Source organism: Ursus americanus, chromosome 16 (genome assembly GCF_024610735.1).
Source record: "Ursus americanus isolate L20-20 chromosome 16, mUrsAme1.1.p, whole genome shotgun sequence".
NCBI classification, from domain to species: Eukaryota; Metazoa; Chordata; class Mammalia; order Carnivora; family Ursidae; genus Ursus; species Ursus americanus.
In genome coordinates this window covers 24612795-24640760 of record NC_142142.1, presented here as the reverse complement: position 1 = coordinate 24640760, position 27966 = coordinate 24612795, and the positions used below count along the sequence as shown (strand labels likewise).

Genomic DNA, 27966 nt, shown 5'->3' with positions numbered 1-27966 from the left:
CTGGTATTTCCGGGCTTTGTTCTCTGGTGGCTTTCCCTGGCGGTTTTCTGTGGCTCTTCGGAGAGTCAGAGCAGCAGTGGCCATATCCTAACCTCTGTCTCAGAACAGAGAGATTGCAGTCCATTCTCCACTGAGCTGTCTTGGCCTCTTTAACTCTGTTTCTGCCGGTGCTGCCAACAACCCTGCAGCCTCCCGGGTTGTGCACCCCACAGCCGGTGTCCCAGCCCTCACTCCCAGGGCCTGCACCTCTCTGTCCTTTGTGTTTCTTTTTTTTTCTTTTTTTTTTTTTTTTTCAAAGATTTTATTTATTTATTCGACAGAGATAGAGACAGCCAGCGAGAGAGGGAACACAAGCAGGGAGAGTGGGAGAGGAAGAAGCAGGCTCATAGCGGAGGAGCCTGATGTGGGGCTCGATCCCATAACGCCGGGATCACGCCCTGAGCTGAAGGCAGACGCTTAACCGCTGTGCCACCCAGGCGCCCCATGTCCTTTGTGTTTCTAACACCACCAGTCACCCCCGGTTCTCACGAGCGCTCCCGAGCTCTCTGTTTCAGTGTGGTTCGGCACTCCGGAGCGCTGGTTTTCAGTCTGGTCCTGCGCATGCTCCTAAGCTCCCAGTATCAGTCCGGTTCCAGTGAGCACTCTGGAGCTCTGGTTTACAGTCTGGTTATCCACGCGCACTCCCGAGCTCTCGGTTTCAGTCTAGTTCTAGTGTGCCCTCCAGTTGTCAGTCTGGATGCGCGCCCGCTCCTGAGCTCCTGGATTTAGTCCGGTTCCAGTGAGTGCTCCGGAGCTCCGGTTTTCAGTCTGGTCACGTGCGTTCCTGGGCACACGGTCTCAGTCTGCTCTCTCAAGGGTGCCAGTGTGCAAGTCCAGCCCGCTCCCCAGTGCAGGTGGCTACTGCTTCCCGGTGCCTGTGTGCCATGGCTCCCTCCCCCTTCCATTTATCTTCCAATATCTGTGCGTGGTTTCACGGCTCCCTGCTTCGTACCTCAAAACTCAGCGCTGGAGATGTTCATTTGTAGAGATCCAGATATATCATCCTGTGTCTCAGGCTGATTCCATGGGTGTTCAGGATGGTCTGGTACATATCCAGCTTGACTTAGGGGACCAGCTGAAAAAGTAGACCCCTGCTCCTCTGCCATCTTTTCCCTCCTCCCTACACTGTGGAGAGTTTTAATCAAGAAAAGATGCTATATTTTCTCAAATGCTCTTTCTACATCTACTGAGAGGATCATATGATTCTTGTCCTGTCTTTTACTATTGTGATCTATCACATTGATTGATTTGTGGATGTTGACCCTTCTTTGCAGCCCAGAAATAAATCCCACTTGGTCATGGTGAATAATCCTTTTAATGGACTGTTGGATCCTACTGGCTAGTATCTTGGTGAGAATTTTGGCATCCATGTTCATCAGGGATATTGGTCTGTAGTTCTCCTTTTTGGTGGAGTCTTTGTCTGGTTTGAGATACAGGTAATTCTGGCCTCACAGAATGAGTTTGGAAGTTTTCCTTCCATTTCTATTTTTTAAAATACCTTCAGAAGAATAGGTATTAATTCTTCTTTAAATGTTTGGTAGAATTCCACTGGGAAGCCATCTGGCCCTGGACTCTTGCTTTTTGGAGAATTTTGGCTACTGATTCAATTTCTTTGCTGGTTATGGGTCTGTTCAAGTTTTCTATGTCTTCCTGTTTCAGTTTTAGTGGTTTATATGTTTCTAGGAATGCATCCATTTCTTCCAGATTGCCTAATTTCTTGGCATCTTGTTGCTTATAATATTCTGTAAAAATTGTTTGCATTTCTTTGGTGTTGGTCATGATCTCTCCTCTTTCATTCATGATTTTATTTATTTGGGTCCTTTCTCTCTTCTTTTTGACAAGTCCAGACAGGAGTTTATTGATCTTATTAATTCTTTCAAAGAAGTAGCTTCTAATTTCATTAATCTGTTCTATTGTTCTTTTGGTTTCTATTACATTGAGTTTTGCTCTAATCTTTATATTTTTCCTCTCCTTCTTGGTTTAGTCTTTATTTTCTGTTCTTTCTCCAGGTTCTTTAGGTGTAAGGTTAGCATATGTATTTGAGATTTTCTAATTTTTTGAGAGAGGCTTATATTGCTATGTACTTCCCTCTTAGGACTGTTTTTGCCACATCTCAAAGGTTCTGAACAGTTGTGTGTTCATTTGTTTCCATGATTTTTTTTTTAAATTCTTTAATTTCCTGGTCGACCCATTCATTCTTTAGCAGGATACTCTTTAATTTCCAAGTGTTTGAGTTCCTTCCAAATTTCTTCCTATGATTGAGTTCCAGTTTCAAAGTTTTGTGGTCCAAAAATATGCAGGGAATAACCTGTCTTTTGGTACCAGTTGAGACCTGATTTGTGACCCAGTATGTGATCAGTTCTGGAGAATGTTCCATGTGCACTGGAGAAGAATGTGTATTCTGTTGCTTTATGATGTAATGCTCTGAATATATCTGTGAAGTCCATCTGGTCCAGTGTGTCATTCAAAGTCCTTGTTTCCTGGTTGATCTTCTGCTTAGATGATCTGTCCATTGTGGTGAGTAGGGTGTTAAAGTCCCCTAGTATTATTATCAATGTGTTTCTTTAATTTTGTTATTAATTGGTTTATATAACTGGCTGCTCCCAAGGTAGGGGCATAAATATTTACAATTGTTAGATCTTCTTGTTGGATAGACCTTTTTATTATGATATAGTGTCCTTCTTCATCTCTTATTAGAGTCTTTGATTTAAAATCTAATTTGTCTGCTAATAGTATACTACCCCAGCTCTCTTTGGATGTCCATTAGCATGATAAATTGTTCTCCACCTCCTGTCTTTCAATCTGGAGGGATCTTTGGGTCTATAATGAGTTTCTTTTAGACAGCATATTGATGGGTGTTGTTTTTTAATCCAATCTGAAATCCAATCCAATCTGATACCAATCTGTCTTTTGATTGAAACATTTAGCCCATTTACTTTTAGAGCAACTATTGAAAGATATGAATTTAGTGCCATTGTATTACCTGTAAAGTCACTGTTTCTGTATATTATTTCTGTTCCTTTCTGGTCTTGTTACTTTTGGGCTCTCTCACTTAAAGGATCTTCTGTAATATATTTTTCAGGGCTGGTTTAGTGATCACAAATTCTTTCAGTTTCTCTTTGTGCTGGGAACTCTTTATCTCTCCTTCTATTCTGAAGGACAGCCTTGCTGGTAAAGTACTCTTGATTGCATATTTTTCTCATTTAGCGCCCTGAATATATCATGCCAGTCTTTTCTGGCCTGCCAGGTTTCTGTGGATAGGTCTGCTGCCAGCCTTATGTTTCTACCCTTATAGGTTAAGGACCTCTTGTCCAGAGCTCTTTACACATTTTCTCTTTGTCTCTGAAATTTGCAAGCTTCACTATTATTTGTCAAGTTGTTGATCTATTTTTATTGATTTTGAGAGGGGTTCTCTGTGTCTCCTGGACTTGAATGCCTGTTTCCTTCCCCAGATTAGGGAAGTTCTCAGCTATAATTTGATCAAATATACCTCTGCTCCCCCTTTCTTCTTCCTCTGGGGCCCCAATTATTCCAATATTGTTTTGCTTTATGGTATCACTTACCTCTTGAATTCTTTCCTCATGATTCAGTAGTTGTTTATCTCTTTTTTTCTCATTTCTTTATTCTCCATCATTTTGTCTTCAATACCACTGACTCTGTCTTCTGCCTCATTTATCCTAGCAGTTAAGGCCTCCATTTTTTATTTCATCTCTGTAATAGCCCTTTTTTATTTCTACCTGATTATAGTTCTTTTATTTCTCCAGAAAAGTATTCCCTAGTGTCTTCTATGCTTTTCTTCAAGCCCACCTGTATCTTTATAATCATTATTCTGAGTTTAACTTCTGACATCTTACTTATATCCATATTGATTAAGTCCCTAGCAGTTAGTACTGCCTCTTGTTCTTTTTTTTTTTTTTTTTTGTGGCGAGTTCTTCCCATCTTATCTATCCAGAGAATCAATGAACAAGAGAACAAAATACAAAAATAGCAACAATGACCCCTGAAAAATATACACTAAGCAAATCAGAAGAGATTAGAAACCAAAAAAGAAAAAAGAAAAAAGAGGGATTAAAATTAAACAGGTGAACAGAATAGTACATTAAACTAGATCCTGGGTGTATTTTGGTTTGTTTGTTAGAAGCAACTAGATCCCAAAATTGTAAATATACTCTTTCCTTGTTGCATACCTCATGGGTAAGTGATTGGCTTTTTTGCACATCTGGCACATGAACTTCGGTTTGGTTACACTGGTAAGGTTAGAGCTGACTGAGCCAGAGGGAATGGTAGTGGAAAGGAAGATCAGAGTATAGCAGGGAAAGACTCAATAGGGTCTTGGAGACCTTTGAAAGAACTTTGACTTTTCTCTGAAAGAAGTATAGTGCCATTGCAGAGTTTTGAGCAGAGGAGTGACGGCTTCTAGTTTGAGTACAGACTCTAGGAGTACAAGGGTGGAAAAGAACAGTTCAGATGTTATCATAATAAACCCAAAGAATAATAATCATGGTGATAAGAGGTCATATTTTAGATATAGTCTAAAGGAGGAACGAAGAAGTTTACATAATCTTACAGGTAACATTCCAATATTTCACATTTTAAGTCCTTGATGTTACCATTCACAATGTTTTCCTCTTTTTTTTCTCTTCATTTCCTTTTAATTTCTTTCTGACTGTGGATCAGTTGCTCCTTCCTGAGACAAGTCTTACTGCTCTCTTTATAAACAAACAAACAAACAAACAAACAAACAAACAAAAAATGACTCTGGATCTCTTCTGACTCCTCTCCTAATTATCTACATATCTTTTAAGTTTTAAAACACCAAATTACATGCAGCATCTAATCTGATACATTCAAATATGTATTTAGCTAACCAGTAGGCATTTAGAGAAAAAATTACATACAAAAATTTTAAGCCCACATAATTATGTTACTTTAAGGAGATATCACAAAATACTGAGTAATGGAGTATTTAAGATATCTACAAAAATATGAAAAAATTACAAAACTATATGTCAACAAGGTTGCTTAAATCATTGTGATACTCTGATGCAAGATTATGACTTTTTACACATATAAATGGTTCTTTCCCTCATATCTATGAGTTTGTTTTTTCTTTTGGATATTGCACTCCTGAATTTATCAAGGTTCAACTTCATTATTTTGTTCAAATTTCTGCTTTAGCATATCAGGTGACTGAAGATCCTGTTATAATTCTCCAGAGTCACTCTGACTTCAACTGAAATTGGCTTTGTAAAAAACTAGAATTATATAGGTAATTAATAAGCATTTTCCTACTCATTATTTAGGCCTAGGATCCCTTATAAATATATGACTGTACTATTATTAGATTTTTAAGCTTTTTATGATAAAACTCTTAATCAATTGCTATTACCATGTTTTACTTCAAACACAGTGCTAAATGATGTCGTTTAGTAAAAGCAGTTTAGTCTTTGGGGTCTGGCAGAACTGGGTTTGAATACCGACTCCACTATTAGCTGACTGTGTGACCTTAGGCAAGTAACCTTCCCTAGCTGTCTCAATTCTTATATTTTCAGAAAGAAATGGTAATAACTCCTCCAGCAATTCCTAACTGAGAATTAAAGGAGATAATAAATACAGGGCCATGTGTCTACTATGGTACCTGGCATATTATAAAAACAGAAAGAGAGTCTCTATCCTACCACTCTGTCTTCTCACATTTTTTAGGATTCTCCCTGGAAGGGACCATTCTTGTTAGGGGCAACTACCTACATGCATTCTACACTTTAACTTCACTGCTTTAGGGAATGAAAAGTAGTTTTTTTTTTTTCAGCAAAGGACTGAGGACCATAATCTAGATCAAATAGTATTTTAAATAATCTTAAAACTGGCTCCCTAGCATCATCTTCTGCTCATCTTCTTTATTGTTTTTGAGTTAACTTTCTCAAAAACAAAGCTGACCATATCACTCCCCAGCTTAAAGACACTGGCTCCCCCTGAGTAAAGCATTACTTTATTATGCATAAGAAACACCTGGATAGGTCATTAAAATGCAGTAGAATAGGAGCAAATTTTTGGACTTGTTAGTTGAGATGTTGAGTAGTCATTTATGAAGATATCAAGTCAGCAGTTGGATATATAAGTCTAGAATTCAGGGGAGAAGTCTGGGCTGAAGATAGAAATTTGAGAGAGATAAGGATGATTTATCTAAAGCCATGAAACTAGATTAGATTTCCAAGGAAGCAAGTAAATAAACAGAAGGGAAAGGGTCCAAATACTGAGCACTGAGCCCTCTGATATTAAAAGCTAAAGGAGAAGAGACTGCACAGGGGCCAGTAGGGAAAAATCAAGACAGTGTGGTGTCCTGAAAGCCAAGAGAAAAAAGTATTTCTAGGAAGTTGGAGCAATCAACTGTCAAATGCAAGTAAGACGGGACTGAGAATTGCCCATCAGATTTTTGGCATATGGTAACCTTGACAAGACAAGTTTTGGTGGAATGAGTGGCAGAGACAAAAGACTGATTGGATAGGTTTAAGGAAGAATGGAAGAAAACTCATCAGAGGAATATGGCTGCAAAAGGAGTAAGTAGTAGGCAGTTGAAGAATAAGTAAAACCAACAGAAGTATTTTGGTTTTATTTTAAGATGGAAGAAATAATGGCATGTTTTCATGCTGACAGGAATGATCCACCAGAGAGGGGGAAAAGTATGATTTAAGTAGACAGGGGGATAATTGATGGGGCCTGCCCTTGAGTCAACAGAACACTGGACCTGGGGCACAAGGGGAGAGGGCTTGCCTTGAAGAGCAATGCAAATCTCTAGTAACAGAGAAAAAGTTGATTATAGGTTAGATGTTACATGAGTATATGTGGTGGCAGCATTTTCAGAAAGTTTTCTCAGAAAATTAGGACTCAAGGTCATCCGTTGAAAGTAGGGTGGGAGAGTGTTGGAAAGCTAAGAGGAAGGTGGAATGTAGTCATCCAGAAACCATGGACAATGAATGGACTATCTGCAAGACTTATTATTTAGTGATTGTATTCATTTTTCAATCCCACCTACCTATTATGCAAAGTTTCTTTTCCCCTAAAATTCAGCTAGCAAATTTCTTCCCTCCCTGATGTAAATCAGTTTTCATTACAAATAATTAGGACAAAGAGACAATAGATGATGGATAAGATGTAACATAATGGATAAGAGAGAAATTTCTCTAGGTTCCAATCTCAGCTCTGCCATTTATTTTCTATTTGTCTACGCAAGTGATTTAACCTTTTTGTGCTTCATGTAATACGTAAAGTCAAGTTCCTGGTATGTAATAAATGTGACATAAATGCCACTATTATTATTAAATATATTCAGAATCTAAGCATTGAAACCTTTTGGAAGATTTTTTTAAGAACTTAGAAAATTTTATTTCCAAGTGTTTATGTAGTTTTGAATCTTCTATTTTCTATAATGTACTTATAATGCCTTCACAACAAATCAAATAACAACCGAATCACCTGCAGGTATGTTTTTGAAAATGAGCTTTACATCACAAAGGGATGTCTTGCAAAAGGGAGTTACTTACTTCATTTTTCTAATAAAAACTTTGCCTTTAGCTTGAAAAGGCAGATGAAGTGTCCCTTCTGCTAAATGTAGCATACCACTGTGATACTTATCATAGGAAACAGCAATTTGGAAGACATATCCTTTTATAAAAGAAAATATGTAGTTTAAATTTGAAACTTTTTAAGTACTGTGCAGTAAGAAAAACATTGTATGGTAAAAAAAGATTTGCACTGTCATGTCTCATTATGTTGCAAAAATATTATTAAGATTCTACTGTATTTTAAGGTCCCTGTGTTAAAAATCAACCATAGCAATGGCATTTGCAGAGCTTTGTTCATTTAAGATTTCAACTTATTTGCTGCCGTCATGCTGAATGTTTTATGCTTATCATCTCTGTTTTCATTCCCACTTTTTAGTTTCATGAGCAAAGACTCACAACTTACCAAAAATAATAGGTAGTGCTGGAAGAGTTCATTTATTTTGTCTTGTAGTAGTAAGAAAAGGTTCTTTCTTGGAAATAGTAGGACTTATTTCCAATTAAAAAAAAAGAGTTAGGCATTAAGCTTTCATTTTCAGATGGAGTGCTCAATAAATGATCCTTGCACTACTGGCTTATACAAAAAAAATTCAAGGAAGTACAAAATTTAAGTTTTTTTTTAAGGAAAAAAATATTGAAAGCATGTATTTTAATCTTGGAGTGGTAAATTTTCTAATATTGACATGAAATCTAGAATTCAAAACCAAATTTGGTCAATTTTACTACATAAATAAAATTTTAAATTTATTCTTTAAGACAAAAAAGTCAAAGGACAAATTGGGAAAGTATTTGTAACACATGTATAAGTCAAAAGAATGTCATTACTAATATGCAAAATATTTTCACAAACCACTAAGAAAAAAAAGACAAAGAAAAATGAACAAAAAATATGAGGACAATTCACAAAATACAGTTCACAGAAGTATGAAAAATGTTCAATGCACAATAACTATTACTGATTAAAACAATAATGGTCACTCTAGTGATCAGGTTGATAAAACAATGAATAATGACCATTTGAGAATTGGAGAGCAGTTTGGTGTTATCTATTTATTCATTACTTGGCCCAACGATTCCATTTCTAGAAACCAGTTCTCAAAAAAACAAAAAACAAAAAACAAAAGCTAAACTCTAGGGATACCTGGGTGGCTCGGTTGGTTAAGTGTCTGCCTTCAGTTAGGGTCATGATCCCAGTGTTCTGGGATCGAGCCCTGCATGGCGCTCCTTGCTCAGCGGGGAGCCTGTTTCTCCCTCTCCTTGCTTAAGTGCTTGCACTCCTCTCTCTCTCTGACAAATAAATAAATAAAATCTTTAAAAACAACAACAACACTAAACTCTAGAAATGTGTAGCAATACCTCTAGGTGGATATTTATTACTACATTATTTGTGAAACTGAAAATAGCCCAAACGCCTGTGAATAGGATATTAATAAATTATGATATACCCTTGCAATGAAATACTCCATGACATTTGAAGAGTGAGCTAGCTGTTTATATTACAGATGTGAAAAGGTATCTAAAATATTGGATTTTGTGAAAAAAAAGCAAGCTATAATGTCATTTGGATTAAAATAATTTCATCCATTTGATATTACTACATATAGAAAACTATCTGAAAAAATAAACACCAAACTGCTTACTGACAGGATACAATATGATGATATGCTTTGTTCTTCAAGCAAGAATTTCCTAAAGAGGCCGTTATTACACATCAACCTAGTGCCTGATTTCCCTCCACACTAACTCTATGTAGTCTGAGCTAGCCTCAGTCTAGTGCAGTCTAGTGGCCCTAATACACCAGTTTTGACTTTCGAGTATCCTAGGAAGTTAAAAGGGACCAACAAAGAATCATATTTTCAGAGGACTAATTCAGGACAAAACTTGAGGTTACCCTGCATCACGAATTAAGGAATCCAGACTGTCTAGATAAAGCCAAGAACTGACAGAGGTTCACAATTCCTCTTTCACAATTTCAATATACAAAAAGACTTGCTAAAAAAAGTTTTGCTGTAGTTATTTGTTAATGAGACTTCACCTGACCTGACTTCATTTGGCAGCAGAACCAGGCCCAAACTCACATTTTATAGGCTGTGTTCATATATTTTGCTGTATAAATATTAAGGTGTTTCATATGAAGTTTTATTCTAGATCATCTTTTTAAAATGTCTATTCAATTCTGAATTCTGAAACACATCTGGCCCAAAAGATTTTAGCTTAGAGATTTTGGATATGTATTAAGAAATAAATTCATAAACTGTATTGAACGTGGCACCCATTATAATTTTGGAATGTAGCAGCCCTGAAAATTACAATAAATGTTTATGAAATAATTATTGTTATTTATTCTTCTTGTACGTTTACTACCACATTGGGTTCTGCAGAAGGTTACAAAAGATAAATAAGCTATAATGCCTAAATTTATAGAATTTTAGATTCCATCAGGGAGGTAAGAAAACCCCGTAAGTATAACACAGGTAATAAAAAATAAATGTGGTTTGGATCTTGAGGGTAAAAAAAAAATCATATTAATTAGAGAAACAAAAACAATGAATGTTTTTATAGGGAAGGTAATATGTTAGATTGACTGCTGAGAATGCATGATTTTAAAAGCAAGAATTGTGACAATGGCTGTTATAAACAAAGAGCATGGAATAAACAAAAGTACAACTTAAGGTTCAGGATCCAAGAATACCTTGTAATTATATATAACATTTTTGTGTTCTTTTCTGGGGCGATTGCTCTCATGACATTTTCAAAAGAATTTACTCATGGTCCATACTCACCACTTGTTTATTCAATCTCATAAATTGCTATGTCACATAAAAGAAAATAATATTGAAAGTATTTTTTCTGAAGAAATGATTACTATTGAGTAATTGCTACAAAAAATTATGATTCCTTAAAATTTTATAGAAAGTACATAACACCAAAGTCTATAGCAGCAGTTGAGAACCAAAAACCTAAGTTAATTACATTAAAAAATTGAGCATGAAAATTAACTTCTTTACCTTGTAGGAGTTAAAGTACAAAGGAAAACACAATAGGCTGACAAATTATGTGAAATATGCACTATGTAGTTTATTATATGAGGGTCTTCCAGCAACAAGAAGGATATTGTGTTTATCTACCCTTCTCAAATTAGGCAGATATGGAAGATCAATAGGGTATCTTTCTTAAAATTCCAAATGAGACTAAAGTTTAAAAATCCAGGGAAGTAAATGTTAAGAATCACTGTCTTAAGTAACAATTACTTCAATCAGTCCTTTAAAGAAGTGATTGATAAAAGATTCCATGAAGTTACTTTGTTTTGCTGACAAAGACAGAACTCTAAAACTCGGAGGTCATTTTCAGACAAAAATGTTCATATTCTGTTTAAATATTAAACAGTTGGATTTGATATCTTGGCCAAATGTTCATCCTACCTTTGCACAGATGTCAAAAAGGTATCAGCATTTAAAGTCACGGAACTGTTTAGGATTTACTAAAGTACCTGAATAAACACTTGTTTGAGGCCTAACAGTTTCCTGTTATGATGAAACAATATTTAAAAGAAAATGTTGGCAGAGAATCCTTTGTTCAAATAAAATCTTAAGTGGAAGAATAAACCAAATAAACAGACAAAAGCAGAGCTCTTCTGGTTTGAAAAAGGAATGGGACTGAGTTGAGGAGTACAATTTGAAAACCAATCTCCTGGAAGAGATCATGTTTTTGCCTGAAGAATTATGATGTAATTAACATTTATTCAAATACAAAACATTCTGGAGAGATAGCATAGAGGTACACAAAACACAGAAGTTGCAGTCAGATGCCCTGGGTTTGAATTTTGACCCTTACACTTTGTAGTGACCTGCTCATCTGTGAAATACAGATAATAAGAGTACGTCTAGCTCATAAGACTCATAGAAAGATTAAATGACTTAATATAGTAAAGCACTTAGAACAGTGCCTGGGTCATGGTCAAGAGTAGTTAAGTGTTTTTAAATGAATAAGCCTTTTACACAACATCAGGATATGTTAGTGGAACAATCTGCAATTCTTCTAGAGTTGTCTAATTGAATACTATGATGTGTCATCCATGGCTTTGGCATAACTAGAGTTGAAGTATTCTCATGTTTACAACAGTTTTTGTTTTGTTTTGTTTTTTTCTTCTTCCCGATTTGGATATGTCAAAAATGGGGATTATGTACATATTCATCTTTCTAGTTCTAGCATAAGCAACTTTTAAATGTAGTAAATATCAACACATGTATCTAGAGTGAATAAATTAATGACTTAAATCATTTCAGCAGCATAAAGAAAGCTAATCATGTAGTTCATTTAGAGCTGGATAAAAATAATTATATTCTGGAAAAAGGAACAAGGAATGTACTCAAGGAGGCAAACACAAAAAAAGCTTACTCAAGTAATGGTATGGTAGTGATGCCTGCCTTAAAAAAGGATTTTCATACTGCAAGCTGCTACAGCCACTCTGGAAAATAGTATGGAGTTTCCTCAAGAAGTTAAAAATAGAGCTACCCTATGACCCAGCAATTGTACTACTAGGTATTTACCCCAAAGATATAAATGTAGTGATCTGAAGGGGCATCTGCACTCCAATGTTTATAGCAGTAATGTCCCCAAAGCCAAACTGTGGAAAGAGCCCAGATGTTCATCAACAGATGAATGGATAAAGAAGATATGGTACACACACACACACACACACACACACACACACAATGGAATATTACTCAGCCATCAAAAAGAATGAAATCTTACCATTTACATCAATGTGGATGGAACTGGAGGTTATTACGCTGAATGAAATAAGTCAGTCAGAGACAGGGAATTATCATATGGTTTCACTCGTGTGGAATATAAGAAATAGCACAGATGTTCATAGTGAAAGGGAGGGAAAACTGAAAGGGAAGAAATCAGAGAGGGAAACAAACCATGAGAGACTCTTAACTATTGGAAACAAACTGAGGGTTGGTAGAAGGGAGGTCAGGGGAGGGGATGGGGTAACTGGGTGATGGGCATTAAGGACGGCACATGTTGCGATGAGCACTGGGTATTATATGCAACTGATGATTAACTGAAATCTACATCTGAAACTAATGATACACTATGCTGGCTAATTGAATTAATTAAATAAAAGGATTTTAATATTATGAAATATTTTGCAATAAAGGACAAGCTAGGACTGTAAATAAACATACAGAGCTTCAAGTTATTGTTGCATGAAAAAATGATGAAGGATTATTACATATAGGATACCTTTTATGTATGAACATATGCAAAACAACATTATATGCACAAACACACATACACACGTTAAAAACTAAGATAGTAGAGAAGAATGGTAGGGAAGGGAACAGATTGGAAGTATTGATCAAAGAGGACTTAAGCCTTACTGGTAATGTTTTTCCTTTTTAAAGGAGAATGTATTATTGTGTTACTCGAGTAATTAAAGTATAATAGCTCGAAGGCTGAAGCAGAATCACTAGCTGTTAGAATTAACATGTTTGTCTTGACACCAATACATCTGTCCCCCCTCTGATTCTTGCAGTGGTGTTAAGATGCAGTTCTGAAGAGGCATTAATAATTTGGCAGTCCTAAATAAGTAAATATTAAGCAGATGATCCCCATTGCAATCTTTCTATTACTTCTTTTTCAGTAAAATGGAGACTTTAATGGGTCATAATGCAAACTGTGCTTAAAACCAGCTTATCACTCACGCTGAATATTAAACTGAGAGACCTGTAGCATAAAGATAAATTATCTGAGTATTTATTAATAAGAATATTTATTATTATTTATAAAGTTTAGAAGTCTAGTCCAGTGAATTACTTCATGTTTATTTTTAGAACAGAAAAACTGCCACAGGGTAGACTCTACTGGAGAGAAAATTAAATAAGATTACTGGCAAATTATCTTCTCAAGAACCCAAATTTTAATCAAAGAAATTATAGTGGGAGGGATTGCTGGATAATTTTGTGGAATACAAAAGACAGAGAAAATATTATAGAGCTCTAAAGACAGAAATAATTCATGAATTGGTCCATGAAAATTTGAATGTATAATTAGAGCAGGCTTCAAAGTAAGGAAAGTTCTTAGGGATAAAAAGGAGCATTACATAATGATAAAGGAGTTGATTCTCCAAGAAGACATAACAGTCATTAATGTGTAAGCATCTAACAACAGAGCATTAAAATTTTGTGAAGCAAAAGCTGATAGAATAGCAAGAAAAAATAGATGAATCCACTATTATAGCTGGACACTTCAACATCTCTCTATGAGAAATGGACAGATCCACCAGGCAAAAAAAAAAAAAAAATCAGTGAGGACACAGCTGAACTCAACAACATCATTCAACTGGATATAACCAACATCTACAGAATACTTCATTCAACAGCAGCAGAATACACATTCTCAAGTCCACATGGAACATTCACCAAGATAAACCACATTCTAGGTCATAAATCACATTTTAACAAATTTGAAGAATAGAAATTATACAATGTCTGCTCTTAGACCACAGTGAAATTGAACTTTAAACAGAAAGACAACTGGAAAATAAAGCATGTGGAGATGGAGATTTTACAACATAGTTTTAATTAACACATGATTCAAAGAAAAAAATCTTGAGAAATTAAAAAAATTTTTGAACTAAATAAAAATGAAAACACAAATTAGCAAAATCTGTGGTATATAGCTATATGTAAGCAGTGCTTACAGGGAAATTTGTGGCATTTATAAATATAGCATTATCTGTATATTTTAGATAAGATCTAAAATTGATAATCATCAAAGCTTTCACCTTAGCAAATGAGAAAAAGAAGAACGAATTAAGCCACTGAAAGTAGAAAACAGTAATAAAAATTAGGTCAGAAATCAATGACATTGAAAGCAGGAAGTCAATATAAAAAAAAGACAAAACCAAAAGCTGGTTCTCTGAAAAGATCAATAAAATCAATATAAGCCTCCAGCCAGATTAAGAAGAGAGAGAACACAAATTACTAATATCAGAAATGAAAGAGGGATATCACTATAGACCCTATAGACATTAAAAATATAATAAAGGAATGCTATGAATAACTCTATGCCCACAAATCTGATAACCAAAATGAAATGGACCAATGCCTTGAGATAAAAAAATCTGCCAAAACTCACACAAGAAGAAATAAACAATCTGAATAGGCCTATATCTATTAATGAAATTGAATCAGCAATTAATAACTTTCCAAAACAGCACCGTGCCAAGATGAGTTCACTGGTGAATTCTGCCAAACATTTAAGGAAGAAATTATGTCAGTTCACCACAATCTCATAAATAGAAACAGAGGAAATGCTTCCTAATTCATTCTGTGAGGCCAGCATTACCCTGATATAAAACCAAACACAGTACCAGAAAACTACAGACTGGTATCTCTCATGAACATAGATGCAAAAATCCTCAACAAAATCTTGCAAATCAAATCCAAAAAAGTTGAAAAGAAGTCTACAACATGATCAAATGGGATTTATCCTAGGCATGTAAGAATGGTTCAACACTTGAAAATTAATGTGTTGTATCACATCAACAAGCTAAAAAAGCAATACCACGTGATCATATCAATAGATGCAGAAAAAGGACTTGACAAAATCCAGCACTCACTCATGAACTAGAAACAGAAGTGAACTTACTCAACTTGATTAAAAATATCTACAAAAAATTCTACAACTGATGTCATAGTTAATGGTGAGAAAGTAGCAGTTTTCCCATCAGACCAGGAACAAGACAAGAGTATCTCCTCTTACCACTCATTTTCACTACTGCGGTGGAAGTCCTACTAATGCAATTGGAAAAAAAGAGGAAGTAAAAGGTATACTCATTGGGAAGAAAGAAATAAAACTATCTTTGTTCGTAGGTGACATGATCATCTATGTAGAAAATCCAAAAGTACTGACAAAACAACTCCTGGAGCTAATAAGCAACTATAGCAAGGCTGCAGGATGTAAGGCTAATCTATAAATGTCAGTCATTTTCTTATATACTAGCAATGAACAAATGACATTTGAAATTTAAAACACTATCATTTACGTTAGCAGCCCAAAAATGAAGTACTTAAGTATAAGTATAACCAGGGGCACCTGGGTGACTCAGTCACCTTCGTCAGCCTTCGGCTCAGGTCATGATCCCAGGGTCCTGGGATCCCCGCATCGGGCTCCCTGCTCAGCGATAATCCTACTTCTCCCTCTCCCACTCCCTCTGCTGGTGTTCCCTCTCTTACTGTGTCTCTCTCTGTCAAATAAATAAATAAAATCTTGAAAAAAGAAAAGCATAAGTACAACCAACTATGCACTAGACCTATAGGAGGAAAATCACAAAACTCTAATCAATGAACAAAATAACTAAATAAATGGAGCAATATTCCATGCTCATGGATGGGAATATTCAATGTTGTCAAGACGAGTTCTTCCCAATATGATCTACAGATTCAATGCAGTCCCAATTAAAACCACAGAAAATTTTTTCATGGTCATTGACAAACAATTTAAAGTTTATATGTAGATGCAAAAGACCCAGAATATTCACACAATATTGAAGTTGAAGGACTGACCTACCTGACTTCAAGACTTACTATAAATCTATGGTAATCAAAACAGTGTGGTATTGGTGAAAGAACAGACAAATAAGTCAATGTAACAGAATAGAAAGCCCTAGAAATAAACCCACATAAATATAGTCAATTGATCTTTGACAAAGTAGCAAAGGGAATACAATGGAGCAAAAACTATCTCTTCAATAGATAGTCCTGAAACAACTGGACATCCACATTCAACAAAGTGAATCTAAACATAGACCTTACACTCTTCATAAACATTAACTCAAAATTAATCACAGACCTAAATATAAGACACAAAATTATAAAAGTCCTAAAAGATAAAATAGGAGCAAATCTAGATGACCTTGAGTTTAGTTAATGATTCTTTAGACACAATATCAAAGTCATGATTCATGAAAGAAAGAACTGAGAAACTGGATTTCATTAAAAGTAAAATTTTCTGCTATGCAAAAGACAGTCAAGAGAATAAAAAGACACAGAATGGAAGGAAGTATTTGCAAAAGACATATCTAATAAAGAGCTGTTATAATATATATATATAAATATATAAAATATATAAGATATAAAATATATAAGAACTGTTAAAACACAATAATAAGAAAACAACCAGATTAAAAAATGGGTGAAAGACCTTAACAGGCTTCTCACCAAAGATACATGGGTGGCAAATAAGTACATGAAAATATGCTCTACATTATATGTCATCAGAAAAATGCAAATTAAAACAATGAGATATTACTATACACCTATTAGAATGACCAAAATCCAGAACACAGGCAATACCAAATGATAGGAGAGATGCAGAGCAACAAGAATTTTCATTCATAGCCCACACAAAAACCTGCTCATGGATCATTATAGCAGCTTTCTTCATAATTGTCGAAACATAGATGCAACCAAAATACATTTCAGCAGGTGAATGGATAAACTGTGCTACATTCAGAACTAAAAGGAAATGAGGTATCAAGCCATGAAAAGACATGGAGGAAACTTAAATGCATATTACCAAGTGAAACTGTATGGCATTCTGGAAAAGGCAAAACTATGGAGAGAGTAAATAATTCAATGATTGTCAGGGATTCGGGGGCAAAGAAGGATGAATAAATGGAACACAGAGGATTTTTAGGGCAGTGAAACTACTCTGTATGATACCGTAACCATGGATACATTTTATTGTATATTTATTCAAACCCATAGAATGTACAATACCAAGAGCAAACCCTAATGCAAACTATGGATTTGGGGTGATTGTGAAGTGGGCATAATTGAAGTACATTCAACAATTGTAACAAAAAATGTACAACTCTAATGGAGGATGTTAATAATAGGGGAGGATATGCCAGGGCAAGAAGTATATGGAAAATCTCTGTACCTCCCTCTTGATTTTGCTGTAAACCTAGAACTGCTCTTAAAATAATAAAATATTTAAGTGAATTGGAATGTTCATTATTTCTCTTTTGGAAGCCATAGCAGGGAGAATATGCTACCAAATCAGTTTCATTTTTAGTCTCTGACACCTGCTATATTCAACTTTTGAAAGAAATACTTTATGCATAAAATATTTCATTTCTGTCCAGTTTCCTCTGTGGTCTACTTATGATGGTGTCTCTCTAAATCTAAAAGGTATTTCCCATCATCCCCAGCTTCTGACAGAGGGGTCAATTCTCTAGTTTTCCAGGCATTGCTTAAACTATTCACTTAGCACATCTATAATTCATTATATAAATGCTCATTGGTAGAGTGTTTCTTGCCTCTACTACACTATAAACTCCACTAGGACTGCAGCCCGGTCTGTCCAATTTTATAGCTTTTTCAACTAGCACCTAGCATAATGCCTAACATATGGCAGGTGCTTGATAAATACTTGGTTATTAATACATGAACAAAACAATTTAGATGAACCTAGAGGACATTATGCATAAAATAAATCAGACAGAGAAAGACAAATACCACATGGTATCATTTACACATCGAATAAATACAATCAAATTCATAGTAAGAGTAGAAAAATGGTCCCCAGGGGCTGGGAAATAGGGGAAGTAGGGAGAGACTGGTAAAATGGTACAAACTTTTAAGATGAATGGGTCTGAGGATATAATATATAACATGGTGACTAGTTGAAAACATTGTATTATTGACTGAAATTTGCTGAGAGTAAAACTTAAATATTCTTGCCAAAAAGAAAAAAGATAAATAAGTGAGGGGATGGATGTGTTAATTAACTTCATAGGGGAATCCTTTCACCATATATATCAAATCATCATGTTGTACACTTTAAATATCTCAGAATTTTATTCATCAATTATACCTCAATATGTCTAGAATAAAAATGAGGCTAATAATGTAGTATAATTACAAATCCATCAATATTACTTAGACTAGTGTCTTCTAAATAATGTTTCACTGTATTATAATATTTCCCCAACCATATTCCATCAAATTTTGTTCACTACAAATGCTGTCACAGTGAAAAGCACCCAAAGAATAAGAGCTTGACATCATCAGTTATGATGATTTAGAACAAATTTACTGAATATCGAGTATATATTTCTAGCACCAAGCTAATCACAGTACATACACAGGAAAGCCAATGAGAAATGATCTTTTCTTTCTTACTATGAAGTCACGACCTGCATTTATAGAACTGGTTGGGTCATTATGACTTCATCTCCTTGAAAGGTATTAAGGCAATTCCTGACTACTTCCTGGTTCATTCCAAGCCTTAGTAAAGGAATGCAATGGGCTGTTCAACTAATTGCTTTTTGGCTAATTCATTTTCTTAGGTTAAGAGAGGTCATCTCTTCCCACTCCTAAACACTCACTTCCTGAGTGTTTTCCCTTCCCCTCCCATTCCCTTCCCTTCCCTTCCTTTCCTGCCTCTTCTCTCTTCTGTCTCATACAAAGCTCCTAATTTGGAGGAGAGGTAAAGAAACTGGTTCTTGGTTCCTGACTATGTCTTCTCATAGCTGTCCTAAAAGGTGAAGTTAGTATCATCCATCCATTTATATCACACACTTCTAATCACCCCTCATCTTGCAATCTCCTTTAGGATTCACTTTTACCCTCCTAGATGTTTTATCATTTGGCTCACATTTTTTTCTTACAACTCTCTATTGTTTTCCTTTGAAATTTAAACAGAATTTCCTACTAAGAGAAATGTAGTATAATTGAGAGAAATGTAGCATAGATTCTGGAGTCACACCACTTGGGTTTGAATCCTCCCACTACCACTTCCTAACTATGATTAAGGCAATTTAACATCTCTGAGCCTTAGTTTCCTTATTGGTAAATTGAAAATATAAGGATTATAAGGATTAAAGGAACTAAAACACCCATAAAACAGTTAGTTACTGGTACATAGAAAGTACTCTAAAATGCTATTATCATTTTTTAAATTATATTTATTTATTTGAGAGACAGAGAGCAAGCACACACAGGGGGAGCGGCAGAGAGAGAGGGAGATGCAGACTCCCTGCAGAGCAGGGAGCCAGACGTGGGGCTTTTTCCCAGGACTCTGAGATCATGACCTGAGCCGAAGGCAGACGCTTAACTGACTGAGCCACCCAGGGGCCCTGCTATTATCATTATTTTCCTTGGTAACAGTATCTATATTTTGACCACTGACTTTCAACCTCTGGACATATTGGCATCCACACATAGTTCTACCTTGAACTACCCATAGTTTAGATTTCACACCTTTTTCTCTCCAACTGTTAAAGTCCTTCTACTCATCTTTCTTAGTCATGAAAATTCCCAGAAACTTCTATTATCTTGTCTTAAATCACTGATTTTATCCCAATTCATTCAAACACCAGCAATTAAACTTCCCAACCCTTAATTTTAATGATTTCCTAATATAATTCTTCAAGTCTTAGTCAATCAAATCTTAATCTTTTCACTCCTCTTTGGACATATACACTTAAAAGCTCTCCTCAATGCCCAGAGATCAATAATCTTACTTGTCCTTTAGTAACCAAATGAGTTCATATTTTCCATGAAGTCTTCTCCTGTCATTATAGAATATGCACATCACTTCCTATAACCAACTTCCTCCTGCCTAAACACACTAACTCAACACACTAACCACACAAATCTTAACTACTTTACAGATTTGCTTCTCTGGGCATTTAGTGAGAATCTCTATTTCATATGCAAAAAGATCTTACATGCATATGTTACCTCCTCAACTCTATCATAAGCTCCTTGACAGAAGCGACACCAATTAAACTGACAATATGCTAGGCATTTATTTCAAAACTTTGCATGTATGAACTCATTTAATTTTTATAACAACCTGAGGAGTAGCTATTGTTATCCTCATTTTAGATCTAAGGCAGAGAGAAGTGAAGTTAAGGGAAGAATATCTTTGCCACAGATCTAAATATAAGAGGTATAAAATAACTGTTGAATGGGGGTGCCTGGGTGGCTCAGTCAGTTAAGCAGCTGCCTTTGGCTCCTCAGGTCATGATCCCATGGTCCTGGGATTGAGCCCCACATCAGGCTCCTTGCTCAGCGGGGAGCCTGCTTTTCCCTTTCCTGCTGCTCCCCCTGCTTGTGATAGCTCTCTCCTTCTCTCTCTCTCTGTCAAATAAAATCTTTAAAAAAATTTTTAAATAAAAAAACCTGCTGAATGAAATTACTCATATATTTTTGTAATCTTGCTTTAGTTTCATGAATGACTTATAAATATCTATCTTGAATTCCTTTTTGTAAATATTGCCAAATAAAGGTACTTCATTTTTACTACTCAAGACTAAAACAGGATCATGCCAACAGTAGTGGTCCAACAAATGCTTTCTAAGAGTAAATTTGAGAAGACATTGTATGTGGTTCTGGACAGTATTGTAATACTATAAAATCATTTGTATTTTAGTTAGGGTGCTCTTGATTCTATATGCACAGCTTGAAGTAACTTCTGAAAATTAAGTAGCATTCATCATATATCTACTCATTCACACCATCTCTGATTTATAAGTATTGCAATGAAAGAGTGTCTAACCTATGGTGACTAACAACTAGTTACTAACTAGCTATGTGCTCTTTCGAAACTCAAATTTATGTCTTTGGGACTTATCTACAAAGAGATGGAGCTGGGCTAGAAAAAACTGGCCTTCAGGCAGGGCATTCTATGGGGGTCATTCACTTATTCACTTATAACATTACACTGCTCTAAGGAGAGTATAAGAATAAAGGAAATCCTATTAATGTCAAAAAGAGTGTTCAAAAAACCAGAACTAAAATCACATGGAAATAGTAACTCCAGTTATGTGCTGGAGAATCTGCTCTTCCACACAACGAATTCCTACTTTTAACTATGACTAAATAATGTCAATAGGAAAGTTAGGGCCACTCTCAGTTGTGTCCCATTTTTCTCATGTAGCCTCTTTTCACACAGTGCTTCAATTAATTTAAAATGCAATTAAACGTCTTGAAGCTGAATACATATGTTCAGTATCAGTTAAATATATTCATCCTTTGTGGAAAAAAATCATATTTAATAAATAAAAAGCAAATATTCTTTAAGAAGAATTAATTTAAGTAGAATTATTACAAATACTACTAATAAATGGTTGGGAATCATTTTTACCAAAAAAGTATAATAGTTGTAAAGAATCACTTGTTAGGCATCTACAAGAATAGTGAATTTTAAATGTTTTTATTCTTTTAGTGCATATTAAATATGCACATTAAACTCCTTTGAAAGTTCCCTTAAAGTAAAAATTCCCCATTCCTTCCTTTCCTACTTATAAATAGAAGGCTCCTGAAATTAAAAAACAAACAAACAAACAAACAAATCCCTCACAAACAGGAAGCAAAAAAGCAGGTAATCAGATCTTTAGTTCCTTGTCTACGTGTGATCTCCGCACTCCAGAGGGAACCCTAAACTCATTTCAGCTCAGTTCAAGTGCAAAATACATTATGTAAGTCAATTCAAAATCATTAGATAAATATGTAATTTAGATTTTAAAAATATGAAGGTCTTATAGCAAAATACTCCTTCAGAAGTTGTTATTGTGATGCCCAAATTTTTCATTTGCTTTAAACTGTTTAATCCTATCCCCTTATAAAAATATACCAAACAAAAGGAGAATTTTAAAAATTTGTTTAGAATCACCATTATATAAGTATTACATAAATATGAATGTAGAGAAAAGACAAAATTATGCAGAAAATTTGTAACTGCATCACATATATATGCACACATGTGACTTTTACCATTTTTCTTTCGATCAAAAATTTAAATTTAGTACATATTACATATAATATATAATAGAAATATAAAAATACAATTACAGCCAAGCTGTTTCTTTAAAGCTAAATAGGTAATGAACAATAGCAGCATTGTCCCCAAGATTAGTATAACTTGATCTAATATTGAAACTGCTAGTCAAAGTGTATGCAATTATAATATCCAAACACATTCGATTTTGAGTATTATAAATAAAAACATATTGTTAAAACATAGTCATATATTTTAAGTTATAAGGAAATATCACCATTCCTTAGAAGCAAGGGATAATTAAAATCTAAAAAGTAATAGATGGTCTCTGTTTACAATTAAACCAAAAATAAAGAATCAGGAGAAAGGAGCCTACCTTCCATTGCCCTTTTAAAGAAGACCTTACAGCTCCCACAGGTGAGGACACCATAATGACAGCCTGAAGCTTCATCCCCACAGATTAAACAAATCTTCTGAGGTAATGACTCGAAGCTGTACTGTGGGCTCTGGCTGGCATCTGAATCCGGCCTTGAAAAGCAAAACAAAGTACTCCATTTATTTCTAGGTGAGCTAATACTAAAGTTTTCTTAACAGAACTGACAAAGTGAAAGGGGATTTAAAAATAGAACTGAATGTATACACACCCTTAAAAGACATGCAAATTAAACTTGGTGTACTGTTACTGGATTCCTCACATTTGCAAATTATTAGTCATTCATCCGCAGCATCCACATAAAAGAATAATATATAATTTTATGCTCAGGAAAGCAAAGGTCCATTGGTTTTGTTAAAAAAAATCTTTCTACAAAACTCCTTATATAGAATAAAAAATTCCTTTCCTGTAGCCTGGGTAACTATAAACATGGTTTTGTTTTAAGGGTTCACTTGTACTTAGCAATGCTTTTGTTTTGAGTTTTTAACACAGCCCCTAATGTTTACTTACACCAGTATATGTGTTTGCCATTTTAAAGAATTGTACACTATATTGACACTGTTTTGCGCATTCACAGCAATAAGATTCTAACGTGAACATTCTTTAAAATTCCACTAATTCAGTATGTAAATCAAAATGTTTTTGAAAACCTGTATGAAAAAAGTTGTAGCGAATCCGAAACGATAACAGAATACAGTGCACGGTAGTGATTGATGAACATATACATAACTTTAGCCTTGAGATTCGTATGAAAATTGAGCCATTAAATGTCCCAACACGTGAAGTTATGCTTTCAGTTCTGGAAAGCTACCATACATCAAAGTACCACCCCTCCCAAAGGATCCGTGCCTTAAAGTCTCTTCTCCAAGAAGGATATCCCCAGTAAATGTCCTTCTAAGAAAATAACCATTTTATAAAGCCCGAACTCGCTGCGCTTTTTCAGTTCCACTGGGCTACCGCGCTCCTAGAGTGACGCTGCACATTTTAAATCAGGGCTAGCTTTGTCTCTCGAAATCTCGCAGATTTGGAAAGTTTAGAAAATACTTTTGAGGAGGCACGCTCCCAAAACGGCATTATTATGCTCCCCCTTTGTGTCCCTAAAACAGTAAGGAGAGAAGGGAAGAAAAAGGAACCTAAACTCCCCTTGTGCCCAGCCCCGACCACCCATTCTTTGAGGCCGCTCTGGTGAACGGGACCCTGAGGGCCAGGAGATGGCGGCGACAAAGTGGCTGGACCGCTATTCGCGAGACTCAAAGGGCTCCCCGCGCCCCGCTCTGGGCCCTCACCTCAGGTAGTTCAGATAAGGCTGGTAGACCTGCGGCAAGCCCTCTTTGAGTACGGCGGCCTGGTAGCCGAGCTGCGGGAGTCCGTTGAGGCTGAGCTGAGGGTAGAGCGCAGGGGCCGCTCCCGGAGCGATAGCCGTAGCCGAGGTGGAGGCACCATCCCGGGGCAGCAGGCAGGCGCCTGCGCCTGGCGCCTTGCAGGGCGGCGGAGCAAACTGGCCCTGCTGGGGCGGCGCGCCCTCGGCTTTGTACAAGATGCACTCTAGGGTCGACCCCGACGAGGACACCGCGGAGACAGAGGCACTGGCGGGTGCGGCGGCCGCCACTGCCGCTTCCCCGGGTCTGGATGATGGAGCTCGCGGAGGTAGCGGCTGCAGAGCCAGTGGCAAATCCGGGAAAACAGAGGGATTAGGACCCGCCACCAGGTACTGACGCGGGGAGCGCGCAGCTGCCTCCGTGCCTTCCTCTTCCTCCTTGATCTTCAGGGCAGGCGGCTGGAAGTCGCCATAAAGCGGGAACCCAGCGTCCTTGGGCTCGGCGTCGGGCGGGTATGCGCAGTCGGAGAAGTCGCCGGCAGCTACCTGGGTGGACGAAGCCGAGGGCGAACCCCGCGGCGGGGCAAAGGCGCTGACAGCCGCCGCCCCGCCGTCATAGTTCTCCCCTTCCAGGAGTTGGCGGGTGCGGGCGGCCAGGAAGGCCGAGTTGAGGGGTAGAATGGGCACGTGGATAAAATCCATCATCGTGGTGGCCATCGGGGAGCACCCGGGCGCCTCTGGCGCGTCCTGCTCCACCAGGGAGACCTTAGGCGCCAAGAAGCGGGAATCTTCCTTGGGGACCAGGGTGACGCCTCCTGCTGCCACCCCAGGAACGGTGGCCGCAGCTCCTCCTGCGGCCGCCGTGCCTCCCAGAGGCCGGGATTTGCCTTTCAGAAGCGAACCTACGGAGCCCTCAGACTCGAAACCATCCTCCTCCTCTACGTCCACCAAAGCGGGCTGCGGTGCTGGTTTCACTGCGGCCCCCCGCCAAGGATGGTTCCCAGAGGTCAGGGGCAACAGCTGCCGGGACGGTGACAGGCCCCTGGGCAGCACTTTTTGGGCAGTTGCCGTCCTGAAGCTGTCGCCAGCCTTGCTCTCTGGCCGGCTCATGAGCGGTGACAACACCCCCTGGGTGGCGGGGGCAACCCTGGGGTCTTCGGGAAGTTCGGAACCAAACAGGTACCAAGGGCTGGTGGACTCACAGGCAGGAGGGCTAGCGTGGCTCTGCCCCGGGCCTGAGGGCTCCAGTAGTGTGTCCAAGACACTGTCCAGCAGCCCTCTGTCCTTTTCTGGGGGTCTAGAGCTGCCAGCTCCTGCACCGCTTGGGGCTTCAACTCTGGGATACCCGCCCTCCACGTCCGACAGCTGCTGCTGGTCCTGCGTGCTCCCGTCCGGGTCCTGTCCCTGGCAGGGCTGAGGGAAGAGCAGCCCGTCGGAGGAGATGGGTATAGCCGAAACTACAGGCGAGGCGTCCAACGTCTGACTCGCCTGGAAGGAGACAGCATCCCGGCGTCCCGACAGAGGCGATCCGTCCGGTGTGGGGGAGGGCGCGCCGCCCGCCACGTGGGGAGCCTGGGAATCTTTTGCCTTCGGCTCTGTCATGACGACCTGAACTCCCCTTTTCTCCTCCCCTGTCTGTAAGGAGGAGGGATAGGGGAAGAAGGAGGGCGTGTGGGAAGTATAGGGCAGAGGGAGGAGAAAATTAAAGTTGAATTTGGCTGGACTCGGTGGGGCGGGGTGGGGGATTTCCACCTTGCCAGTCGGAAGGGGGCGGCGCTGGTCAGCTACTGCCTTTGCCTTCCATCTGGTCGTCAGGGGAGGGGTGGCAGTTGTTTAGTCCCTGAGTCAGGTGGGGAGAGCAGAAGAAGGTAGTCTCCTAGCTGGGGGAGCTTTTCGACTTCAGTCCGAGGATCAGAGGCACAGAGTACTCACAATTCCGGCACTCGAGTGGCGGTGGCTTCGAAAGCAATTACATGCGCGGCTCTCTCTCCGTACTTTTTTTTCCGGCTTCAAAGCGGAGCTCCTCTTGTAGCTCCCAATCCCTGACTGAGTTCCACTTTCCTTCTCATTAAAACCTGGGACTACTTGGACTTCTCGCTACAGCCCATTCTCAAAAACAGTCTGGTTTCTGCCTGCCCCCAATAAATAGCTGGGGACAATCATCCCTGGAGCTCTCACGTTTTTCTGCAGTTCAGGAGGAGGAAACGTCTGTACTTACATATTTCACTCAAGTGCCGAGTTGAGAATGCTGCTTACACACCATATCCTCGAACACAAATAATGCAAAGCTTAACTTGAGTAATGACAGCTGTAGACTGGCCCCACAGCTTTCTAAGGACGCCTCCGCCCTACCGGGATGCCCCGCCCAAAGCCCCACCCTACGCCCGTGACGCACTTGATCTGAAATTCTGGAGTGGTATCCCCAGGCCCTAGTCTGAATTCCACTCTGAATGGCAGGTGCTGTGGGATAGAACTTCATAAAAATATTAAGACAGTGTACTGCCAATTAAGAATCATGTTCAATCTAACTGGAAAAGCGAATGGATTCTTTCAGGATTTCAGTTTCGTAAAGATTTAACGTCCAGCAAGATATTTGGCTATGTTATTAAATGAATGTATCAAAGATGATCCTAAAAAATATTTAAAAAAATCTCTCTATTATGATTTCCATGAAAGTGAGTACTTTCAAATTTCTCTTAATACAACCAAGATGTCCTGCTCCTCTGGAACAGTCCTCAGTGTGGCAGAGAAATTTGGGAGTGAAAGACAGTTGATAATACCTCTTCACCAGTTCTGGAAGTTTAGATGTTGTGTGTCGTACTTTGATTTGTCTAAGGAATTTATCCCAACTTTTATTAAATAGCACTTTAAGGAAAGTCTTCCTTAGCTCCAGCTTATATTCTGTGCTACATCATAAGTCCCTCCATAGAGATGGTGAATAGTATTTTCTCCCCTCAACATATTTATTCTTAAAAATAATTATCTTTGAGGTTTGTTTTTTAAGTAGATCACCTCTTATTATATAAGATATAGTAGAGAGAGGGGGAGAGTTTTGCAATATATTCGAGGTACAGAATCATAAACTAATAATCTCTGCTGAACCCAAGACCATTGGGTATCTTGATATCATCCTAAATACCATGTTCAATACTGAATTAATCCTTTAGAAAGTTCCTCAAGATAATATCTGTGCTGATGCCCCACAGGTCCTCTCAACCAGATATAGAGAATACAGTGGAAGACTCCAAGACTCCAAGATGGGCAGAACCACTAGAGGTAAGGATCTTGGATCCCTAAATCACCTGGGGCAGGTCTACCTGAGTGAGAAATAAAGCCATATGATGTAGACCACTGGATTTTGGAATTGATTGTTCTAACAATTAGCTTATTCTGACAAATTTTGGATATGAAGGAGTTAGAGAGGTAGAAGGGTGAAGTGAATTCTAGAAAGCAGATAGAGATGTTCATAGGACATCAAATAGGAAGATATAATATGGAAACTGCAGGGATGCCATTCATTATGAATAGAGCATAGAGTAAATATGGGAATGGAAGGGGATGAGACTAGAGAGGTGAACCAATTTATTAATACTGTCATTGTTGCTTTCAGGCTTTTCTCTTTCTGATCTATTTTAAACCACTTAACATGCTTTATTGAGATATAATTCAGATACCATATAGTTCATCCATTTTAAGGCATATGATCTCATTTTTTTTTAAGATTTTATTTATTTATTCGACAGAGACAGAGACAGCCAGTGAGAGAGGGAACACAAGCAGGGGAAGTGGGAGAGGAAGAAGCAGGCTCATAG

The 27966-nt window shown here is 37.7% G+C and overlaps 1 protein-coding gene across 1 annotated transcript in view; it reads right to left on the bottom strand.

Annotated features, from left to right (window-relative positions):
• Positions 1-26416, bottom strand: part of PGR (progesterone receptor) — a 108268-nt gene extending 81852 nt beyond the window's left edge. Inside the window, exons 1-2 of the mRNA XM_045790854.2 lie at positions 24123-26416; positions 22780-22931 (exon numbers count right to left, since the gene is read on the bottom strand). Coding sequence (XP_045646810.1) covers positions 22780-22931; positions 24123-25756 — 1786 coding nt within the window. The 5' untranslated portion in view covers positions 25757-26416. The remainder of the gene's footprint in view (positions 1-22779; positions 22932-24122) is intronic.
• Between the last annotated feature and the right edge of the window lie 1550 nt (positions 26417-27966).